General features: G+C 39.4%; 2 protein-coding genes across 4 annotated transcripts; both read left to right on the top strand.

Moving 5' to 3' along the window:
• Positions 1 to 367: 367 nt before the first annotated feature.
• LOC120563355 (DNA polymerase III subunit epsilon-like) lies at positions 368 to 11,808 on the top strand. The gene is made up of 3 exons (XM_039807485.1): positions 368 to 658; positions 7,056 to 7,107; positions 10,951 to 11,808. The coding sequence occupies exons 1-3, from the start codon at positions 656 to 658 to the stop codon at positions 11,484 to 11,486; spliced, it is 591 nt and encodes a 196-aa protein (XP_039663419.1). The 5' UTR covers positions 368 to 655; the 3' UTR covers positions 11,487 to 11,808.
• A 7,265-nt stretch (positions 11,809 to 19,073) lies between these two features.
• trex4 (three prime repair exonuclease 4) lies at positions 19,074 to 21,839 on the top strand. Of its 3 annotated transcripts, none has more exons than XM_039807490.1 (2): positions 19,074 to 19,337; positions 20,405 to 21,839. In XM_039807490.1, exons 1-2 carry the CDS (start codon positions 19,259 to 19,261, stop codon positions 21,055 to 21,057), a joined length of 732 nt encoding a protein of 243 aa, XP_039663424.1. In that variant the 5' UTR covers positions 19,074 to 19,258; the 3' UTR covers positions 21,058 to 21,839. The 3 variants fall into 3 exon arrangements, with proteins under 3 accessions (XP_039663424.1, XP_039663422.1, XP_039663421.1); XM_039807488.1 differs by lacking the exon at positions 19,074 to 19,337 and adding an exon at positions 19,709 to 19,809; XM_039807487.1 differs by lacking the exon at positions 19,074 to 19,337 and adding an exon at positions 19,857 to 19,972.
• The last annotated feature ends 351 nt before the right edge of the window (positions 21,840 to 22,190 follow it).

Raw genomic sequence — 22,190 nt, 5'->3', positions numbered from 1 at the left:
AATGCAGTATGCCAAAAAAGCCTGTGATGGATATATGAGCAAGATGGTCAAAGTTTAAGGTGCAATGTTAAAATGAAGTATATCCAATTGTAGGCTATGCATAGTGCATGCAACAGTAGGCTACATACTTTTGCAGTACGTACTTAAAGGGTTCAATATACATATTTCACCAAAGCAAAAGGAGGCGAGCGACCTTCTGTTTGTGCGGTGTCATATGGTGGGTGTCCTGCACCGTTGCCGCGCGTCGACCTGCCGGCCTTTTCGGCCACGGCCGGCCTTCGGCTGAAAAGCCAATCCCTCTGATTGGCTGTTCCGCCTGAAAAGGTTAACCCTTCTTACATACTGTCTATGGTTTAACCCATAGACAGTAGGGTTTGACTACGCCAGATGGGTGGAAAACTGGAGCTCGCGAAGACGACGGTCTCACGAGGCTAGAAAAGGTTAGTGAAAGCAAACAAACAACTGTGAGAGCGAATTAAGACTGCTAGAAAGGTGTTGTCACCGCCCCCTCCTGCTACTGCTGCTGCCTCCTCATCAGACGAACGCGGCTCCGTTTTTGTCGGGCTGAAGAGTCGGTGCATGAAGACAACCGAGTTATTACAGCTAACTTCATTTTAAATCCTTCACAGAACTCAGTGAAAACATCAAACTGTCAATGGTGAGTTAAGACTTTTTTTTCCTGTTTCTTTACAATTCTCACTTTGTCAGCTAGTTTAAAAAAAGCCTTACTTTTACTAGACTTACTTTTATGTTACATCCCCGTTTATGTGCAGGGGATGAGGGAAAGAAGACACCGGGGGTTTAAAGTAGCCTATAAAAAAGTTAAAAAGAAATGTAGAGTAGGCTATCCCTTATTGTAGTTTGGCTCAATAGGATAGGCTACACAGCGCCAGCGCTTGCTCAGGCAACACACATGAAAAATTTGAACTATTGTCGATACAGCCTTTTTAATAAAAGTGTTCATCATTAAGCGCCAGTGTTCATTCCTGTTAAACATGATGAAATCCGTCCACAATTCATACAGTTTTCTGTATGTTTTCTGTTTCATAAAGCTTCCTTGCTACGGAAAGCCCCTTAATTTCCTAGCTGTGACGAAGGATGGTCTCAGGTTAAATTGGCTTTTAGAGAAGCATCAACAGGATCGGTAGCCTACACTCGAAATTCAGCTCGTAAAAGCTTCGGACGAGAGTGCGGTTGCAGAAAGATATTGTAGTATTTTAGTGTTGCAGTGCTCCTGTCTTAAGTTTGTTTTGCAGTGTGTGCAATCAACTACCATTAAGTAATGCCGATATTTATTGTTAGTTTTACACAATACCTTTTTTTTTTTTTATTGTGGTTTGCACTGTAATCTCGTTTGTCATTGCCTCTCTTTGTTGTATAATGGCGGAGAGTAACGTTACTGTACGTTTAATCGTTCAACCCGGGTGTAATGCTGCGTTCACAGTTATCCGATTCTTCATTCTTCAACTTTCTTTGGTCACCTCTAACTTCTGTAAACATTCCAATATCAAAATGTTCAGCTCTTTAAGCACATAATGTGACTTCTTCAACATTTGTTCTGCTATTTATACCTTTTTAAAATATTAAGCTTTAAACACATTTTTCTTCGCCAATTAGGAACTGTTCGTTATTTATTTAAGGGGTCACCAGAGAAGTTTTGGGACCTTTAGCCAAAAAAGACATGACCCTCCCTTTGCCAGTTAAAAAAATTGTCTATGACCCTCCAATACGATTTGGAAAGAAGGTTTGACCCTCCCCCAACAATTTATCAATACCTTCTGTCCTGGTAAACTACTTACTCTAAACTAGTATTCACATGAAATAAAACAATAAAACATTGAGACCATTCAGCAAAGCACTCTGGGTAACATTCAACACACAAACTGGTTGCTATGGACTCGTCACTAGGCTTCCTCCACTTCGCCGTTTAAACAAAGTGGAATAAACGTATAAAAGTCAAAATCTACACAAAACCCGCAATCAATTAGTAAGCTGACATCAAATGTGGCATTTAGGAAACCTTTATTGCAACCTTGTCACAGTAAGATGTCCAGACAGTATATGAAATCTGATGTATTACCTACCACCATTTAGTTGTTTTGTGTTATTTAAGATATTTATAAAATATCTGATCTTGCCAGACGTAATTATATTCCACTCATTTTTTAAACAATGCAATTATATTCATTTCAGCCACCAGGGGGGCAGCTCTCCCTGTCCCACAGCAAACTCATGGGTCAGACCCATCTGGTAGCGGGGGCCGAGACTGAGAGCTACATGGAAAAATATGCACCAAACAAGCCACTTTGAAATTTTGCTGTTTCATGAATAAAAAAGTTGGGTGACCCCCTGGACTGAAAAATGTTGGATGACCCTCCCCTCAATAAAGAATAAATAGACATGAGCCTCCCCTATTTTCCTCCGGTGGTACATTCCATAAATAACGGCCCCTTAAAGTCTGAAAAAAAATGAGAGCAGGCTTCAAATCCTCTTCTACTTCAAAATCTATCTCCTACTTCATACTTTCACCTACAGACACCAGTCAACTTGAACCATTCACAAAAACTTCCCCTATTAGGGTCTATCTCAGAAGTTTATATTTAACAGTTTTTGTGAACATTAAGTTTAAGTTTAGTGTTCCTTTCAGGAAGTTTATAATGGGTGTGTATATTGCGTGGTGGGCAGTGACAGACTGGGATCAAACAACCTGGTCTCACAGAATTCCGTGAAATGAACATGGCCCCTTAACTCAACATCTGTGGCAGTTTCACAGATTCGAAACCTGAGACCAGGTTGGATCAAAAAACGGCCCTGGCATTTCCAGCACATCGGCCCTATTTTTATCAATAACCTAGCTTGGAAATTAGTAACTCTGCCTTCTGAGTGAATCTTTCCACGCACCTCGCAGCAGTACAATCTTGAATAGCTGTGGCTGCATGCATAAAATAAGTTATAAAAATTAAATGACAACAGTTCCAAATCTTCCTCCATTCGCTGCCCATCTTAATCATCCTTGACATTTCCACACAAAGGCACAGCAAACCACTTTTTTGGATCGCTGCTATGCCCACACATCCCTTAATGGCAGCAGTCTGACACAAGTGATAGGTTGTTAGCTGATTACAAACAAAGAATTTCTAATATAGGAAGAAGTTCCACTCCCTCGTTACTTCCGGCTTCTGAACTGGTTGCAGTTCCACCAGAGTTCCATATAGGGGACACTCACAGGCCAGTGCAGAATGAATGGGACTCTATGCAATTCAACTGTATACACTTTTTCTCAACTGCCTAAAAATGCCTCGCCCACATTCCTGTATGAAATTTCTCAACTAGTGATGTCACTGATTGAGAAAGCCAGCCCAGTTTTCATATGTGCTGCCAAAGGATTTCTAACAAGGGAAGAAGTTCCACTCCCTCGTTACTTCCGGGTTCTGAACTGGTTGCAGTTCCACCAGAGTTCCATATAGGGGGCGCTCACAGGCCAGTGCAGAATGAATGGGGCTCTATGGAGCTATACCCCTCAAAACCCACTTTTCTCAGGATATAATGTTGCATTCGAAAGGGGAGGCAAAGAAAATACACAGTGCTGGGTGTTAGATTTTTTTAAAGTCTTTTTAAAATGTCAATGACGTCATACACATATACAGCCGGAGATACTGCTTTACGGCAAGCTCTGAGTCGCTTCCTTTTTTCTCTCGAGGCATCGACAACACAGCTGACAGGTTCGGCTCTCCCTGTCATTACACATGCTAGAAAGAGGTTTGCTAATGTTTTAAAGACCAAGCCGAAATATTCACTCTGACATTCAGGCTCTGCTTTGGAGGCGTCAAGCTGGATCTCCGATCGTAATCAGACCTTCACTGACCAATCAGCATTCATTAGCAGAATGCTAGCATGTTATGGGCAACAACGACTCCCCCTGTAAGAAATCAAAAGGACATAAGTACTCGTTCATTCAACTTTCGACCTATAACCCATGTTGAACTTGCAAAAACTACAATCAAATCTGAGGTTTCTCAACGACAATCGGGCGAAAGAGACATTTAGCCGTCTAGCTCCAGAATCAGAATCAGAATCAGAATCAGAATCAGAAATACTTTAATAATCCCAGGGGGAAATTATTTTCGTTACCACTCCAGATATACAAACAACAAATAAAAACAACATATATTATCAATACTTTAAACATATATAATAAAAACAAATATACAGTAATAATATATAAAATATGAAATGTACAGCGATAATGTGCAAATAGTGCAATAAAAAAGAGAAAATGAATTGTCTGTTGAGATGATTATAGTGCGAAAAAAAAAAGGAGAAGTGATTGTCTATTGTCTATGTTTGAGATGAGATGATTACAGAGAGGGGGTGTGTGACTCTCTGAGGGAGGTGTTATAAAGTTTAATGACCACAGGCAGGAACGATTTCCTGTGGCGCTCTGTGGTGCATCTGGGTGAGAGGAGTCTTCTGCTGAAGGTGCTCCTCTGCTGGGCCAGTGTGTCGTAGAGAGGGTGGGAGACATTATCCAAGATGGACTGAAGCCTGGACAGCATCCTCCTCTCAGCCACGGTCATCAGTGTGTCCAGCTCCTCCCCCACGACATCACCAGCCCTCCTAATCAGTTTGTTCAGTCTGTTGGTGTCTGCTACCTTCATCCCACTGCCCCAGCATGTGACAGCGAAGAAAATAGCACTGGCCACAACAGACTGATAGAACATCCTCAGCATTGTCCGGCAGATGTTAAAGGACCTCAGCCTCCTCAGGAAAAAGAGTCGACTTTGGCCCTTTTTGTAGACAGCCTCGGCGTGTCTAGTCCAGTCCAGTTTATTGTTTAAGTACACCCCCAGGTACTTGTACTCCTCAACAGTGTCCACATAGACTCCATATGAATGAATGGGACTCCATAGAGTCCCATTCATTTTGCACTGGACTGCGATCACCCCCAGTGGAACTCTGGTGGAACTGCAACCAAATTCGGTACAATGGGGCTGAATAGGGAGTGGAACGGCTTTCCGTAGACCGGCTTTGTTACAAACATCAGAGATCAAAGGGATCTCCTCTGTCTTTACAAACGTGGCCCCTGATTAGTAAGCATGACGCAGCATTTTTGCCAGACAGTCAAATTGCAACTACAGACAGTAATATGTAGTTCGCTTGCCACTGCTTTGCCACTGTTGTAACACCTACAACTTTCATACAATATGGCTATTATTCAACTTTTAAAGATATATTAATTAAAACAATTATCACTTTTCCACATTTCTTACAACTTCACCTTCTTCTTACACATTTTAACCAGCAATCCAGTTTAGCTTTAGCATTAGCTTTTCAAAAAACCTTTAATTATTCCACTTCTTTTTTACATTAGTGGTGTTATTCAACTTGTCAATGGAAGTCATACCAATTAAAACAATTCCCACTTTTCCAACTATTCTCACTACTTCAACTTCTTACAGATTTAAGCTATTAATCCAGTTTAGCTTTAGCAATTTAGCTATTCAGCATTCACACACATTTTCTGCAGGAAATGTATTTTCTAGTTGGTGTTGCTTTACAAGCACTGAGTGCTGTCCTTAACTTGAAAATTATTAGTTAATTGTTCTTTGTAGGCAGCGTTTATTTCGGCTATTAGATTGGTAATATTTTGTCGTTAGCCTGAATAAAAAAGAGCAATTCTGTAGCTCAGAAATACTGCATTCAGCTGATTAAGCTGTATTAGCTGATTTGATTCTATATTATTGCATTTTACTTATGTGCAAATCAACGTTTAAACAGAGATTTGAGTAATATGGCCTCAGCTATTTCATTTCTGGTTATCTGCTTTGAATTGAGCATCTATTATAATATTTTTAGACATGACTAAAATGTAAGTCATGTCTAAAAGAAACATAAACCTACATATTATAAAGTATATTTTTTGCACTGTATACCTGTGAGCATCTAGAATCCTATTAACAAAATCAAGGTAAACTGTATTAACCCACATTCTGGTGGTCTAGGTGCAGATAAAAAACATACACAAGGCAGTCATCATAAAAACTGATATAAATCCAAATATAAATATTGATTTAAATATAAATATGTATGCCATTCCACCTCCTCCATCCCCCTAACATACACACCCACATATGCATACACTCAGGGAGAGTATTTCCAAACCCCGTTGCTCTGACATAAACTCCCACAGACACACTCACTATGTGGGTGCACACACACCGAGCACTTTCGAGTACCCTCACTCTGGCATACGCTTGCGCACACACTCAAATACTACGATGTGCAGTGGCCTACAGGATTGTAATCCACTCATAAATCAATGTATATTAGACCCTAAAAATATTGCGAACAGATTACCTGCAACAACAAAGCAGTTGCTTCATCTCGCTTCTCTCTTTTACCGTGAAAAAAAGCTGCCTTCAGGTGCGGTTTGGAAATGTTGGTTTCCCCCGCCGCTGCGGCCCCCACCAAAGCTTTGAATATTCGCTGTTGAAAAGCACCGAAGCTTCGAAGATCAAAAACTGGTATTCGGTACAGCCCTATACCCTTCCTCATAGCCCTGACCAAAATACCATGTTTCAAATTGTTAACTGAAAACTACTCTAATAAAAAGGGAAGCAGTGGTAACTAGACCAAACAAAATAATTACCACACAACACTAAGTACAACACACTTCCTCTGGAAGGAAGTAAAGGTTTGCACAATCCGGTACACCAACTCTAGTATTTATGCAGAAGCTGCTAAACTTGCATAAGGCACCATCAATTCTTCAGTCCTTTTAGCCTGCACTTTCCTCATGATGTGTGAAATAAACACACCAGTGTGCCAGCCATTTCTTGGCAACAGAAAATGGCAACAGACAGGAAGGGTGCACCCTACCTTCACCATACAGTACATCCATGACATTCACCTGTAACATTTCCTTTTATATAGCAATTCAATTTTGAAAGCTTACTGTTTTGATTATTATTTTGAATTCCTTGTCAGACAAATCAGACATAACTTAGGCGTGTACTAGTTCATGTTCAAATCAATTTCTTCTTCAATTCTTGCAGATGGCTGATTACGAAACCATCGTTTTCTTTGACATGGAGACCACTGGATTAGGTAACACTAACTTTATGTCTGTTTGTCTTATTAATACTGAATTCTATGTCAAAATAATAATTTAATGTTCTACCATTGTGTAGAAAAGCGTGACTAAAAACACTGTCCTTTATTTGTATCTTCAATTAACCCAGTTTATCATTTTGCGTGGAGTCAACTGTTTGTTTTTAGATAAACCTGTAGTGTCTTTAATGTTTCCTTTGTTGGGTGTCAGTATGCCTACATACTGAACTGATCATAAAGCCAACATCATAACTGTTTGATCAATCCGTTCTGAAGGCTCCACCTGTTAACAGGCACGCATCAGCTGGAGTCTTTATGTAATCAGGAGGATATGATGACACATACAGATGCAATGCAGATGCAATGTCTGCCAAACCACAAACTAACCAATGATGTTCTTCTGTCCTGTGCTACATGGCAGATTTATATGGAAGTTGCAACATGCAGATTGAATAAAATTGAAAAAAATCACAAACCTGGTAAAATGTTATTTAAGGTATAAAGGTATGGAAAATAGATACTGCCCAAGCCTAGTTGCAGCCCTGGTTGTTAAGTATGTCAAAATGTCAAAATTACCTTTACTGTCAAAGCTCTTGAATCTTTGAAGCAACATTGTGGCTGAAACCAGAAGCTGACAGCAGGACAGATTTTATTGTGGCTTCCTGGGTCTGTGGTTTTGATTTTGTGTGTTAAAAGACTCCGAGGCTTCACGCTTTACCATCACGCATTTATCAGGATGTCATGACAGAAAACTCTTTTATTGTTTCATTAGTATGTGCATGCAATGGCTGCGAAGGAGAGAGCACCACCTATCCAAATCACAATAGATCCATCTCTGTCAGCTGATCTGTAGAGAAAGCACGACAGTCAGCTGTTCACACTGATGAAGAAATGTTAGGAGAAGATTAACTCGGAGACTGAAGAACGTTAATGAGACTCTGATGACTAATGCAAAAGCATTTAATGAGAAAATTAGGATTAAGCAATACAAGTAGGGATGTCCCGAACTCGATTGCAAGTATCGGATCGGAGCTGATGTGGGCATTTTTCGATTATCGTACTCCAATCATTTACATGAGCTTGTAGCGAGTGTCAGAGAGTGTCTCATAGCTTGCCAGCCCTTCTGTCTTTCTTAGTCATCCGTTTTACAGAAGCTGATTACCAGTACATCAATTCTCCACACTTCTTCCATAATTCCACCAGGAAACTACGGTAGTTTACAGGCTGTTATTCCCTGGAGCCGATGTCAGAGTTTAACGCAAGAAGAAAATCTAAATTGACTATTAAGCGCAAGAGGCGTCACTAAATTTAGTTTCCACTGTCTAGTGGGGAACTTGAGACTTTATTTTTTGGTTGCGGGTTTACTGGGATCCTAAAGAAAACTGTTTTGGTGTTGAGAGAAAAACAATCTGAATCAGAAAAGGTTTTATTGCCACAATAAGTACACTCATGTGGAATTTACCTTGGTGGTGAAAAGACTAATTTGCCGCACTAAATGTGTTAAGCTCAAGACATATTTAGTTTGTTTGTTTACTTAGTTATTTTTGTAAACAAAAAAACGGTGTGCAGCTCTATTATCTGAGCAAATACAAGTATTGGATCGGTACTCAGTATCGGCAGATATTCATTATTTAAAAAATCGGATCGGGATTGGGGGCCAAAAAAGCAAATCGAGACATCCCTAAATACAAGTTAACCACAAAGTATAGGTTCATGTTATGCCACCCCAACTCTGAAGTTCCTACAGTAGTACAGATCGCTCTATCTAAGGTGTGTGCGTATGTTTCTCCTCTGTGTCTTCTCTTTGTGTGTATGGAGTGTAATCTAACTCATATGGCCTTGATAATCAGGAAGGACGGCAGGCAGGATGGTTGAACACTTTGTCTGAGACAGCTCGTGACTTACTGCTGTTATGTTGGCCACTGATTTGGGGTACCTCCTTCTCAATTTACCCAGCATGAGAGAGTACACTGAAAATTCTCTCCACCAAAGATGTTAACATTATAATCTATATGAAGAGCTAATACGCGCCAAGTTGTACGTGGGGGTGGTAGTAGCTCAGTCCGTAAGGAGTTGGGTTGGGACCCAGAGGGTCGCTGGTTCAAGTCAAGAGTGTGGGCTGGTAGCTGGAGAGATGCCAGTTCACCTCCCGCAAGGAGCTAAATAAATGTAAAATATAAATTGTAATTTCTACATTGGGGCAGCAACCGCTCAGGGCCCCTGTTCAGCAGTCGCTGCTGACTCACTCTGACATCTCTCCATTAGTGCATGTATAGGACCTGAATGTGTGTGTGCGTATTTCAGGCCTGTGTTGAAGTGGGTAATAACAACAGTGTAAATTGTAATTAAATCAATAAAGAGTATACATTATAAGAAATTAAATTATGAATTCCATGCCACTTGTAATTAAATTGAAAAAAATCAATCCTTCATTTTCTTCCATGATCTGGTATTCTTTTTCTGTTCTAATAATAATCAGTGAGTGTTGTAAAATATGTTTGAGCCAAACGTTTTTTTTATTATGACTGCTAGGAAATTCCAGAGATAAGGGGGGCAAAGGATCAGACTAAAACATTGCAGACCAGAGTTGGGGAGTAACATACAGATTATCTGTAACCAAGGGTGTATGAAAAAGCTCTTAACATGAGAGATTTTGAAGGACAGTTTCTTTGACTATTGAAGAAGTCTATATTGATTAAATAGAGATTTAAGTGTTGTGGAGGACTTGCAGACTTCTGGCCTAGCTGTAGATTTTTCCACAAAAATGACTTATTTTTGAATTTTCCTTTTCTGTTTCAAATATCAAGAAATAAAGTTTACGTTCCTCAGAGTTCCTGCAGCTAAAGTGTTGCTAGGCAACGTCCATAGCAGTGTTTCCCCCATAGATATAGAACAGATATTGTTTTATATCTATGGTTTCCCCTACCATTGAAAGAAAGAATGACAAAATAATCTAATTATGCTATATATTCCACACAGAAAAAACGGATGCGCCAGATAAAGCTGTTTTCACACATACAGGCAATTCGCTTCTCGTTCCTCGCCTTAAAGGGCCGTCCACACCAAGAACAATGACTATAACCATAACTATAATGGTGTGAGCATCCACGCTGCTGAGCGATAATGTACTACAAACAGTGACGTCAAGCATGCACTGCACGCTCTAGCTGATAATAATACATACAGCCAGTGGCAGAAAAAGTATTTTGGGCGGGCCAGTACAAAAGTGAGTGGGTCAGACGTAGAAGTAGCAAAAAGGACAAACTGATAAAAACAGCGACATTTCTACTGCATTACAACGGCAATAGCAGTACTGTCTACATGTTGCTCAACCAACAAAGCTCAGTCTAAAAACTTTGTACACAACAATATAGACAAAAACCTGTCGATTTTAACCTATTAAGGCTAAAATGTATTTGCACCGTCAGAACCAGCAGCATTGGCTCTGCACAGCACTGTTATAAAATTAACCATTTTATTGCACAAAGTGACAACTAAACCTGAACCCACACAGCAGAGAAGGTGTTTACATACTGCATGACATATAATAGCCTACATCAGACAGAACTCGCACATGTAAAATGACATATCCTTTGTGCATTCATAACAGCATTGTTGCTTCAGGACTATAGTCAGATAATGAGCAGCAAATGTGTTACCAGCAGTAAAAGAAAATCAAAGAATGAAAACTTCCAGCCAAGCATTGTTTGAATTATGAAAGATATAATAAAAGTGTCCAGCAAAGCGCCAATCAAGGACATAACCGGTGTTATAATTTAAAATATTGTATCCCAGATTTGGGTTGGTTTCTCCTTTAATCCATCCCTTTTCTGCTCTCAGACCCTGCATCGTGTCACATCACCCAGCTGTCGGCCGTTTGCGAAGAGAACGAATTTAACGTCTACACCCTCCCCCGACGGCCCATCGAGCTGCGCGCCAGCGAGCTGACGGGCTTCACCGTCAATCGTGGCCAGCTGTGTCTCCATGGAACACGTGTTAGGACCGTCTCTCTCTTTAGGGCTCTCAAGTCTTTCATCAACTTCCTGAGCGACTTCCGCGGCCCCGTGCTGCTGGCGGCCCACAATGCAAAGTGGTTTGATGCACTCATTCTCAGCAGATTGCTGCGAAGGTTCTCCCTCTGGCATAGGTTCCAGCAGGTGGTGTCTGGGTTTGTGGATACCTTAATACTAAGCGAGAACTTCTATCCTCGTCTGGGCAAGTATTCTCAGAAGTTTCTGGTCGACTACTTCCTGGAAGAATACTACGATGCCCATGATGCATTGGAGGACGCCAAGATGCTGGAGAAGCTGTTCAACTTTTGGGAACCCAGCAGCTGGGATGTTGCGGACGTTACCTTCTCCACTGAAGAATTTTAAAAAAGCTACAGAAAACAACAAAAATAAGGCCACAACAACTAAATCATGTAATTCCGGTTGGTTGGTTGGTTGGTTGGTTGGATAGACTGATATTGTGAACATTAAGAAGAAAATGACAGGTAGATTAAATTTCTTGTTTGAAAGTAGTTTGAATGTCTTTTCCAGTTTCACATCTTCAAACATTTATGATCCTTTTCATTTCAATATACGATGCACAATTCAAGTTGCCCTGTTACTGTATGTGACATACATATACGGTTTCTCACTCAAACACATTGTGTGTATCCTTGACGCCTAATAAAACAAAGATGATTATTTTATATATATTTTAAAATCTGTATTTTTAACATCCACACTCACTAGCTTGCAGTCTGTTTCTTTACTGACTTTGCTGGTAAATTTTTTGCATTTCCTTGAATGTTACTGCCACCAACAGGAATGTGTGTCCATTGCCACATCCTACAGGGTACCTTTTTAATGGAGCATATCCTACGCTTTGTTTGGGTGATTAGCAGCAGCTGCTTCATTTGTGTATTACAATCACTGGCTCATTCATCAGCTATTTGGCTACCAGTGGACTAGTAACATCCAGTCATATTTATGCAGATGTATGGCGCAGCCATTAAAAGTACACAAGAGTATGTGGACAGGGCTATGTACATACTTTTGGTCACGTAAAAGTAGATATGCTTCATCCCATTTACCTCAGAAGTTGGAGGTCAGAACTGGGAATGAGGTCACACCAGGTTGACTGTAAAAACATATTTCACTGGGTAGGGGGACTTTGCCAACAATACCAGTACCAATACCATGTTGGACTGTGATGTCCGGTTTCGCAAGGACACTCTCTCGACTTTCTAAGTGTAAAATCCGACTTTAAGTGCTCATATTATGCTCATTTTCAGGTTCATAATTGTATTTAGAGGTTATATCAGAATAGGTTTACATGGTTTAATTTTCAAAAAACACCATGTTTTTGTTGTACTGCACATTGCTGCAGTTCCTCTTTTCACCCTGTGTGTTGAGCTCTCTGTTTTAGCTACAGAGTGAGACATCCCACTTCTGTTCCATCTTTGTTGGGAGTTGCACATGCGCAGTACCTAACTCAGCACTACTAGCCAGTCAGAAGCAGAGTATGAGGGAGTGCCACGCTAGCAGTTAGGTGAGCATTATAACGTGTGTTACAAAGTGACGCACGTTCCTCACGGCAGTAAAGGCTGGACTACAATAGAGCTGTTTAGAGCAGTTTGTGAACAGTGTTTTCTGTTGGAAATGGTAAGTCCCTTAGGGTGGACTGCTGCATGCTGTCACATTTTGCAGCATGCCCCCTGGGTACTCAGTCCCCTTTTTCCCCCCAGTCCGACGCCCTTGGGTCACATCGCCGAGTCGCAGAGAGAGCACAGATGGATGACAGCTTATTAACAGCTTATTGGCAAAAGCCTGCGATGGATATAGGAGCAAGATGGTCAAAGTTGCAAGGTGCAATGTTATAACAAGTATGTTCCAATTTGAAGCACAGTGCATGCAACAGTACATACTTTGTAAAGGCAGCTGCAATACATACTAAAAGGGTTGAATACATGTCTTTCACAAAGCAGAAGGTGATTTGTCATTAAAGTAAAATAGCTACTCTCTCAACAGAAAGCTATAAACACTTAATTAAATCAGGATACACTAACAGCCTGTAGTTTATCTCAGCACAGAGCCAAATGTCATCCAGAACAGCAGGAACTAAAACTATTACTTTGTAGATGATGTATTTTCTTCTACAAAGTGTAGCATGTGGCTGAGGTACTCTGCCATTTTACAGTCGATTTTTAGGCTATAGGTTTTATCTTAAGCTACAATTATTTAAAATGGATTTAAATGTTTATCAGTGACCTTAAATGTTACTATATACCTATTTTACAGTGAACATATTGATTAATTGAGGGATTGCACAGGCAGCTCTAAATTTATCTATTTATTGAGGAACTTCAAAGCTATCAAGACCCAAAGTAAAAAAAAAAATTAAATTAAAAAAAAAAAAAAATATATATATATATATATATATATATATATATATATATATATATATATAACAAAAATATAAAATGTAAAAAAAATCAATTATCTATTCAATTTTGGGGAAAAAATAGGCTAAACGTTTAGCCAATTTTTTTTTTCAAAACTGCATACAATATTGCTTATGCGTATTATTTTTTATAATGTAGGCTAGTCATAATATTTCATGTTGATTTTTGAAATTGTAGGCCTGTTTATTTTTAAAGTTATGTAATAATATAATATAGTTATATAATTCTCATAGGTTGTCACGCGACAGCTCGGCTACCACGATGTTATAACTATGCGTCACCCAGCGGGTCAGAACTGAAACTAAACGAACAGCGGGGAAGTTTCTACTCTCCCAGATAATAGCTTTTGTTTGGCAACTGAACTGAGACCTTGTTGATAAGCAGCCGACCACAGCAGCGTTACCGAGCAGGGGAGGTGATTCATCAGATTAAAAAAAATTAGATACATCGAGTTTCTTTTCCACTTAAATGAAAGTAGAGTTCCGTTTCTGTCAGTTTTGAAATGATGTGGCAGTGATTCACCTGTTGACTCCTCCCGAACGAGTCGCTACATGAAGATAATAACCGAGACACAGCTGACTTCATATGAAATCTGACTCGCAATTAACCTGACACAACATCACACTGTCTACGGTGAGTTCAGCCTTTAGTTTTTTAACATTTGTCACTTTATCAGCTATCATGTTCAACATAACTTTACTTTTAAATAGCTATAGCTATTCAATTGTGAAAGTTTACTAATTTAAATATTATTTATTTTTTAATGCATATAAACATGACTAGGGTGTATTAGCTCATGTTTAAATGTCTATTTCTTTAAAAATTGCAGATGGCTCATAACATCATCGTTTTCTTTGACCTGGAGACCACTGGATTAGGTAACCCTAACTTTATGTCTGTCTGCCTATTAATACTTCATCAGTCCCAAAATCCTGGAAATAGACTACTTACTGTACTGGAGTTTTTCCAGAGCCATTCATGTTGCCTTCATTACTAAGAATGTTATGTCAGAATAATACATTCATTGTGTAGACGGCACATAAAATGACTACATTATCTTCTTTTTATTTCCATCTGGCATAGAATCAACTAACAAAAATGCAGTGTCTTCATTGTTTATCAGTATGCCTACTTACAAACTGAACTGATATAAGCCAATGTCATTATTGGTTTTACCAATCTGGTCTGAAGGCTCCACCTGTTAACAGGCACCCATCAGCTGCAGTCTTTATGTGACCTGGAGGATAAGAGTGCATTTCAGTTTCAATTGTTATTGGTTTCTAATCTCACGAATGCATCTGTCTTGTAGTTCATGATGTCTTGAAAAGTTAAAGCTTGGTTAGAAAAGGGCGTCACTTGGCTGCATTACACTTTGAACCAATAGATTACAGCACAGGACATGTCTGCTAAACCACAAACCAGCCAGTGATGCTTTTTCTGTAGCTGCCACCGGATGCCTCTGCTACATGACAGATTCATAGGAAAGTTGCAACATATAGATTAAATTGGCATACGTTATACAAATAGTACATTATCCTAAAATATTAACTATAGACACCTGTAAGCTTGGCAAGATTAAGGCTCTCTTTTTCTGGAACCCTAACCAAATTTGAACACTTGATGTGCATGATGTGGTCATATATAAGACCAAACGATGAATTGATTAATTACGCAAATAAGGTTGCAGATTCATTGATAATGGAAATATTTATTAGTTGCAGCCCTGGTTGTTAAGTATGCCTGTCAAAATCACCCTAGGTGGGTGTTGAAACTTTGAAGCAACAGTGCGGCTGAAACCAGGTGCTCAGAGGACGGATTTCATTGTAACTTTAAAGCAAAGTTCCTGAGTCTGTGGTTTTGACTTTGTGTGGAAGTGTGAAATAACTCTGTGGTTTTACCACCACACAGTTAGCAGGATGTCATGACAGAAAACTTTTTTTATTATGTTTAATCAGTATTTGCATGCAATGGCTGCACAGGCAGACAGAGAGCACCACCTACCCCCCCAAAAAAGCACACATCACTCTTTCAGCTGATCTCTGAGTGAAGAGAAACCATTACAGTTACATCAAAGATGTTTAGATAAAGACATTGCTGTTAACATTTTTAATATTGTTGTCTATATTTAAGGAATGATACCCAACAAGCTCAGGCCACTTGACAACAAAACACCATATGGAGCCTAATCAAATTGAAAATATCTATCAGAAAATTGAATTTAGTTTATTTATACATAACTATATATTTTTATATTTAATCTTGCTTTTCAGTTTGAAATATCAGAAAAAAAGTTTCTTTTCCTCAGAATTCCAGCTTCTTACATCTATCGATCTTAACAAGGAGTATGTTAGGTTTTTAGTTTATCTGAACTCAGACTCAGAAGTAGAAGGTGCAACAAGACGTCAGCTACAGTATTTTAGTTTATCTTTGCTTATTTTAGCACAAAGAATGGAAACAGAGGGAAATAGCTAGCCTGGATCGTTTCAAAGGTAACAAAATCCAGCCATTGCTACCGGCCAAGAAATAGTCCAGCGCATAACCCCCCCGTAAAACCAAAACAGTTCTGTTACTGTATGGATTAAACAAATGAGATATAACGTGTTAATATGTCAGCGTTACCGCAAGGCAATATACATTTGACTTTAAGTGAAATCCAATAAAAATACAATTTCAGATTACATTTCACTGAAATTGTATTTTTATATGATGTTTATATGATTGACAAATAAATAATATTGATTGATTGTTTTAATTTTAGAAAAAATGTTATAGTCCTTCGCGGTATATTTTGTCATATCGGCCTCTAGTGTATATCACACAGTCAGTAGATCTCTGAGAAATGCAGACAAGCCACAACACTGAGCACTTTGCTGACAAAAAGACTTATAATTTTTAATGAAAGGCCTATTGCAGGGGTCTTCAATGTTTTTTAAACCAAGGACCCCTGAACTGAGAGAGAGAAGGAACAGGCACCCCTACTGCATACTTGCATATTAAACTGGGCCTACAATAATAGGGCGGGCTAAAGCCTTTATGCATACCTTTTTAGTGCATATAATACTAAGCTATTCAAATATTTGTTGGCATGATTTTATAAATCATGTTTTAATGTTAAACATACATGTGGCACAGTGAATCCTTAGTAATAACTGTATCTGTGGGTGGCTATCAGGGACTACATTATCTGTAGGCAAGTAAGCCTATCATCAATGTGTTCACAAATAGGCTGATTTATATATATAATATGTTGGATTCATGTTAAGACATTTCAATTTTGGAAAAATAGTTCAAAAAATTTACACTAATTTGGTGGCACCCTTGCAGTAACTCTGAGGACCCCCTAGGGGCCCCGGATCCACTGTTGAAGATCTCTGGCCTATTGTAACCTATATGTTTTAATATTTTCTTTTTCTTATATCCTCCTTTAATCCATCCCCTGCTCAGACACTACAGCGTGTGACATCATCCAGGTGTCAGCCGTCTGTGGAGAGAGGGTCTTTAACGTCTACACCCTCCCCCGCCAGACCCTCACCGAGAGCGCAAGGCAGGTGACGGGCTTCACCGTCAGTGACGACAGCCTGTTTCTCCGCGGGGCTCCTGTTAACACCATCCCTCTTGTTGATGCTCTCACCTCCTTCATCGACTTCCTGCGCTCCTTCCGACGGCCCGTGCTGCTGGCAGCCCACAATGCAAAGCGGTTTGATGCACCTGTGCTCAACAGAGTGCTGCGACAGCTCTCCCTGCGGCAGGAGTTCCAGAAGGTGGTGTCTGGGTATGTGGATACCTTCCTGCTAAGCAAGAACCTCAGCCCAGGTCTGCGCAGTCATTCTCAGGAGTATATGGTCCGCCACTTCCTGGGAAAGACCTACAACGCCCATGATGCAGTGGAGGACGCCACAATGCTGCAGGAGCTGTTCAACTCATGGAGTCCCAATACATGGCACATTTCAAGAGTTACCTTTTCCACCTAAGCATTTTTTTAAAGGCTACAAAAAGGTGGCTGGGTTAGCTCAGTTGGTAGAGCAGGTGCACATATATAGAGGTTTACTCCTCGACGCACCAGCTGCGGGTTTGACTCCGACCTGCGGCCCTTTACTGCATATCATTCCCCTTCTCTCTCCCCTTTCATGTCTTCATCTGTCCTGTGGAATTAAAGGCCTAAAATGCCTCCAAAAAAAAATCTTAAAAAAAGAAAAGGCTACAAGAAGCAACAACAATCAGGCAAAAAATAACAAGTTTTGTTCTCATCATGTCCTTGTTTGTTTGGACAGATTGATATTTTGAACATTCAGGAGAAAGTGAAATGATGGGAAGAATAAATGTCTTGTGATTTGAGACAAATAATGCATTTTACACCCCAAACTCACAGATATGTAATTGTCATACTGTATAAGAATTTGTATTATTCAGCTTTGTTGTCTAATATAGTACTGTAACATATGTCATATTCACAATTGTTGTATCTTTTGTTTTCCCAGTGAATTGTAGCACAATTTCCCCACAGTAAACATTAAACTTCCATTCGATTCTTCAAGATAACTTGGTGTTTTTTGAATTCCGATTTGCAACCATACAGGAGGAAATCTCTCCTTAATAGACCAACATGGAATGGAGCCAAAAGGCATGCTGTGCTTTGTTTAAAAGTTTTTTTTTTTTCTGCTATCATTATTTTCATTAACTGCTCATACAGCAGTGTACATGTGTAATCTTCAGGACTTTTCCCCAATGGTTTGTCACACAGCATTTAGGAAAATTGAGGAAATCTGGAATGAGATGAGAGAGGTGAGTTAAAGTTGACCCATCAAAAGTTTAAGTTAGTTTTAAATGTAGATGTTTTATGCTGATTTGCAAGCGTGTACATTTCAACGTAAAATACATACTATGTGCTAATACTATTATAAGAATAAGTCAAGTGTATTGGTTGCTCTTAGTCTTTCTTACAAAATATGTAGAAAGTATCAGTGCTGCTATATCAACTTACCTACCAAACTGTAATAATATAGCCATAAACAAAAATAAAAATAAAGGTGAATGCACATTATATATATATATATATATATATATATATATATAAAAAAAAAAAAAAAAAAAAAAAAAAAAAAAAAAAAAAAAAAAAAAAAAAAAAATAATAAAAAAAAAAAAAAAAAAAAAAAATATTATATATATATATATCATATACATTCACATTTATTTTTAACCACCTCGTTGCGTTGCCATCTATTTCCTGTGCGGGGCAGAACTGTGCCTGAGACGCTTGTATTTGGTTCATTTTTCACAGAAGAAGAAAGGGTTTTTCTGAGTTTGCGCAAATCTGGAAAGTAAATTAGAAAGTAATTCTCTTATAATAAAAAAGATAATACTTTAATTTGCTACAAACATACACTGTACAGTTTAAAGCTACATATGGTTTGGTCAGTGCATCTTTTAAGCACTACACTGCAACTTGTTTGTCTTGTTCTATTTTTTTTTTTTTTTATTATATCTCAACGAGGCTTTTGTTTTGAAAGTTTTGATGTACGCGGGAGTTTAAATACACAAAGAGAAATCTTCACAAGACGCAACACGACTCGACTGTTTACCGACGCCATTATGTAGTTAACTACGCATTGCGAGTGTGTCTTTCTTTGGCTTATTGTACAAAACTTCACTGTGGCTGTCAGACTTAGAAACGTCGTTGAAGCTGCGGCGGTGGGGGGGATGCAAAAATCTGATTCAGACGGAGTTGGAAAGTCTCAACAGTCGCTGGTTTTCTTTGACTTGGAGACAACTGGACTGAGTAAGACCACTTTCTGCTGTTCTATGACTCGTTACAGATACAACTGTATGGCTATAAGTATAAAGCTTCCATGTTTTGCCAGTACAGTGCACTCCTGTATTGGGGGATAGACGCTGGACACCAGTAAATAATAAGGAGATGTTGACGGGATGAGTGAGGAAAGGGAGACCTTTTTGACGGCAGACATGTTGACATGTCCTAGTAGGAAAAGCACAGGTGTATTCCAAAACAACAATGATGGCTGCATTCCACTTAGGAGAGGTCCTGGTATTGTGCATGCTGACTCACTGAAATAGCTTACTGGGACACTTGATGGGATTGAGCCATCGTTAAGGTTATCAATTTCAGCTGTGCTTTTCCTACTATGACAAGTCAAAAATGTTCTGCTGTGAAAAAGGTCCATATAGACTGGAGAAGGTGAGAAGGGATAGGATCAAGGGGGCAGGTGGTTGGGCGGGCGGAGGTAATCAAAGTAAGTAATTTGATTTGGAGATAGAAGGGTGAAAGAGTACTGGATGTGTTGGATGGGAAGATGATTTCAGGAAGAGTGGTGGAGAATGAAGAGCATATGTCATCTATTTTTTTTACTAAGTGGGTTGATAGGAGGGAGGAGATGGACTGGGGGAATCTAGGAGGTTAGAGAAGTATCTATCTATCTATCTATCTATCTATCTATCTATCTATCTAATTAATTATTTTTTTTCTCCATTGTCAGACCCCTCTGAGCAATTTAGCAGACAACTCAGTTTAGAACCTTCATTTGTGAGGTATTTATTTTTGCTGAATTAGCCAAAAACAGAGAGGGTACTTTATTCATTAACATGTTCTCAACTCATTTTCTCTGTAATTTGCTCTATCATCATGATATAGTATGATTTTACCCATATCTCCCATGCCTAATTATTGTTAATTAAGTACTGTCTAACCTAACAGTTTGTAATTCAGCCTACAATCTCATACATGTTTTACATTAGCTGCTTTAACACCCAGTGTCCCTCTCCAGGAAGAAAAAAAAAAAAAATCCTCTGAAGGTTTTGGATATGAATGGTCATGTTTCATTTCACTAGATCAGAGTTGTGAGATCGTCCAGCTGGCTGCAGTGAGTGGAAGCCACTCTCTCAACCTCTACGTCATCCCTCGGTGTCGAATGCAGCGAGGAGCAGCCAGAGTGACCGGCTTCAGGGTCCGCAGACAGAGATTGTACCTCCATCGACAACTGGTCCTCACCAACTCCCTGCGAGAGGTCCTGGTCTCCTTTATAGCTTTTCTTCAGATGCTCAGAGGCCCGCTTGTCATTGGCCACAACATCCGCCGCTTCGACTGTCCGCTGTTGGCTCGAGCTCTCGATGAACTGGACCTCAGGGCAGAGTTTGAGTCGGCAGTCTCCGGCTGTGTTGACACTCTACCACTGGCTCGGGAGATGCTGAAGGACCGCGGCCTCCAGAGTTTTCGACAGGAGAACCTGGTCAGGGAGCTCCTGGGTGTGAGCTACAAGGCCCATGATGCTTTGGAGGATGTGCGGGCATTACAGGCACTGTTTAGTGTGCTTCAGCCCACACCAGAATTGATCTGTAGGCATAGGTTTACTCTGGACACCATGGAAAACAAACCTGCTGTCAAAGCTGCTAAATCTAAAGTGCCCTGTAAGCCGCCAGAACAGCGCACCCTGTGGGAGAACTTCAGACAGACAGGGAAGAAAGAAGACAAAGCCACAAGTTAAAACATACGAAACCCACTGGATTGCTTGATGGCAAAAGAACAAAGAGGGCTTTTGTTGTTTCTGTGCATACCGAGCCAAAGCTGTCCGCTTACTACAATGGTTGATGGTGGAACAAATGGAAAAACTGACTGGAGAAAATCACTTCAAACATCCTCTTTGGTGAAGCATAAAGGGAAACAACCACAGCGCAAATGGATTATTCCTGCAACAGTTCATGGAAGCTTTAGAAAGGTGAGGGAAACGTACGAAGACAATACCTGCACATCTGGAAGTCACACATTACTACTTCAGCCTGATGCAGCACTTAAATCAGGGTGAGATGGGTTTGTACTTTGCCTAATAGTTTAGTTCTTCTAGACTACCTCGATTGGCCTTGTCAGTCAGTTTAAAATCCGTAAACTTCAATCTCTCCCCTTTTTGATTATTCCAAAAACATGCACTTCAATTTATTGCACCATTATCAACACATTCACTGTTTATTTCAGGAATAACAAACAGGCATAAAGAGTATTCCTTAACAAACGTCTGTTTTTGTGGTTATAAATGGTAAAAATATATATATAATTGTGTGCAGATTTCTCTCTTATTCCACTTTCAACCCGGCAGCTTGATTTTTAGTCATCAATGTGTGGTAATAGTGGTGACTAGGTTATGTATAAAGGTTTGTTACCGAGAAAATGTTATGTACTTCTGTTCTGAATTTACTTCAAGGTTTCGATAAGCTCTAAAGAACATTTTTATTGGAGGTAAATTAATGTGCAAATAAATGTTACATTTCTACAGCGTGTCCCAAATTATATACTTCATTGCTTGTTCGTGCTTGATAAATTTGTGAATATTTCAATCAATAAATATCACAATATTAAGAAGAATGTCCTAATATGATATCATTTACTCAAAGTCAACACGCGATATTGTTGAATTATTGCCCAGCTCTTAGTCTGGCTCAGCGGATGTACATTAATAATAATAATAATAAATTGAATTTATATAGCGCTTGCTGGGATAAAGCCTGACATCTGGCAATCTCTTACACTCTAAAAGGAACTGTGTTAGGTTAGACTCTGCAAAATTATCCAGATAACTCCGTAAACCTGCTTCTTTTTTTGGGGGCATTTTAGGCCTTTATTTGA

Source organism: Perca fluviatilis, chromosome 8 (assembly GCF_010015445.1).
Source record: "Perca fluviatilis chromosome 8, GENO_Pfluv_1.0, whole genome shotgun sequence".
Lineage (NCBI taxonomy): Eukaryota > Metazoa > Chordata > Actinopteri > Perciformes > Percidae > Perca > Perca fluviatilis.
The sequence above is the reverse complement of the archived record's forward strand: the minus strand, read 5'-3'. Positions and strand labels throughout refer to the sequence as shown.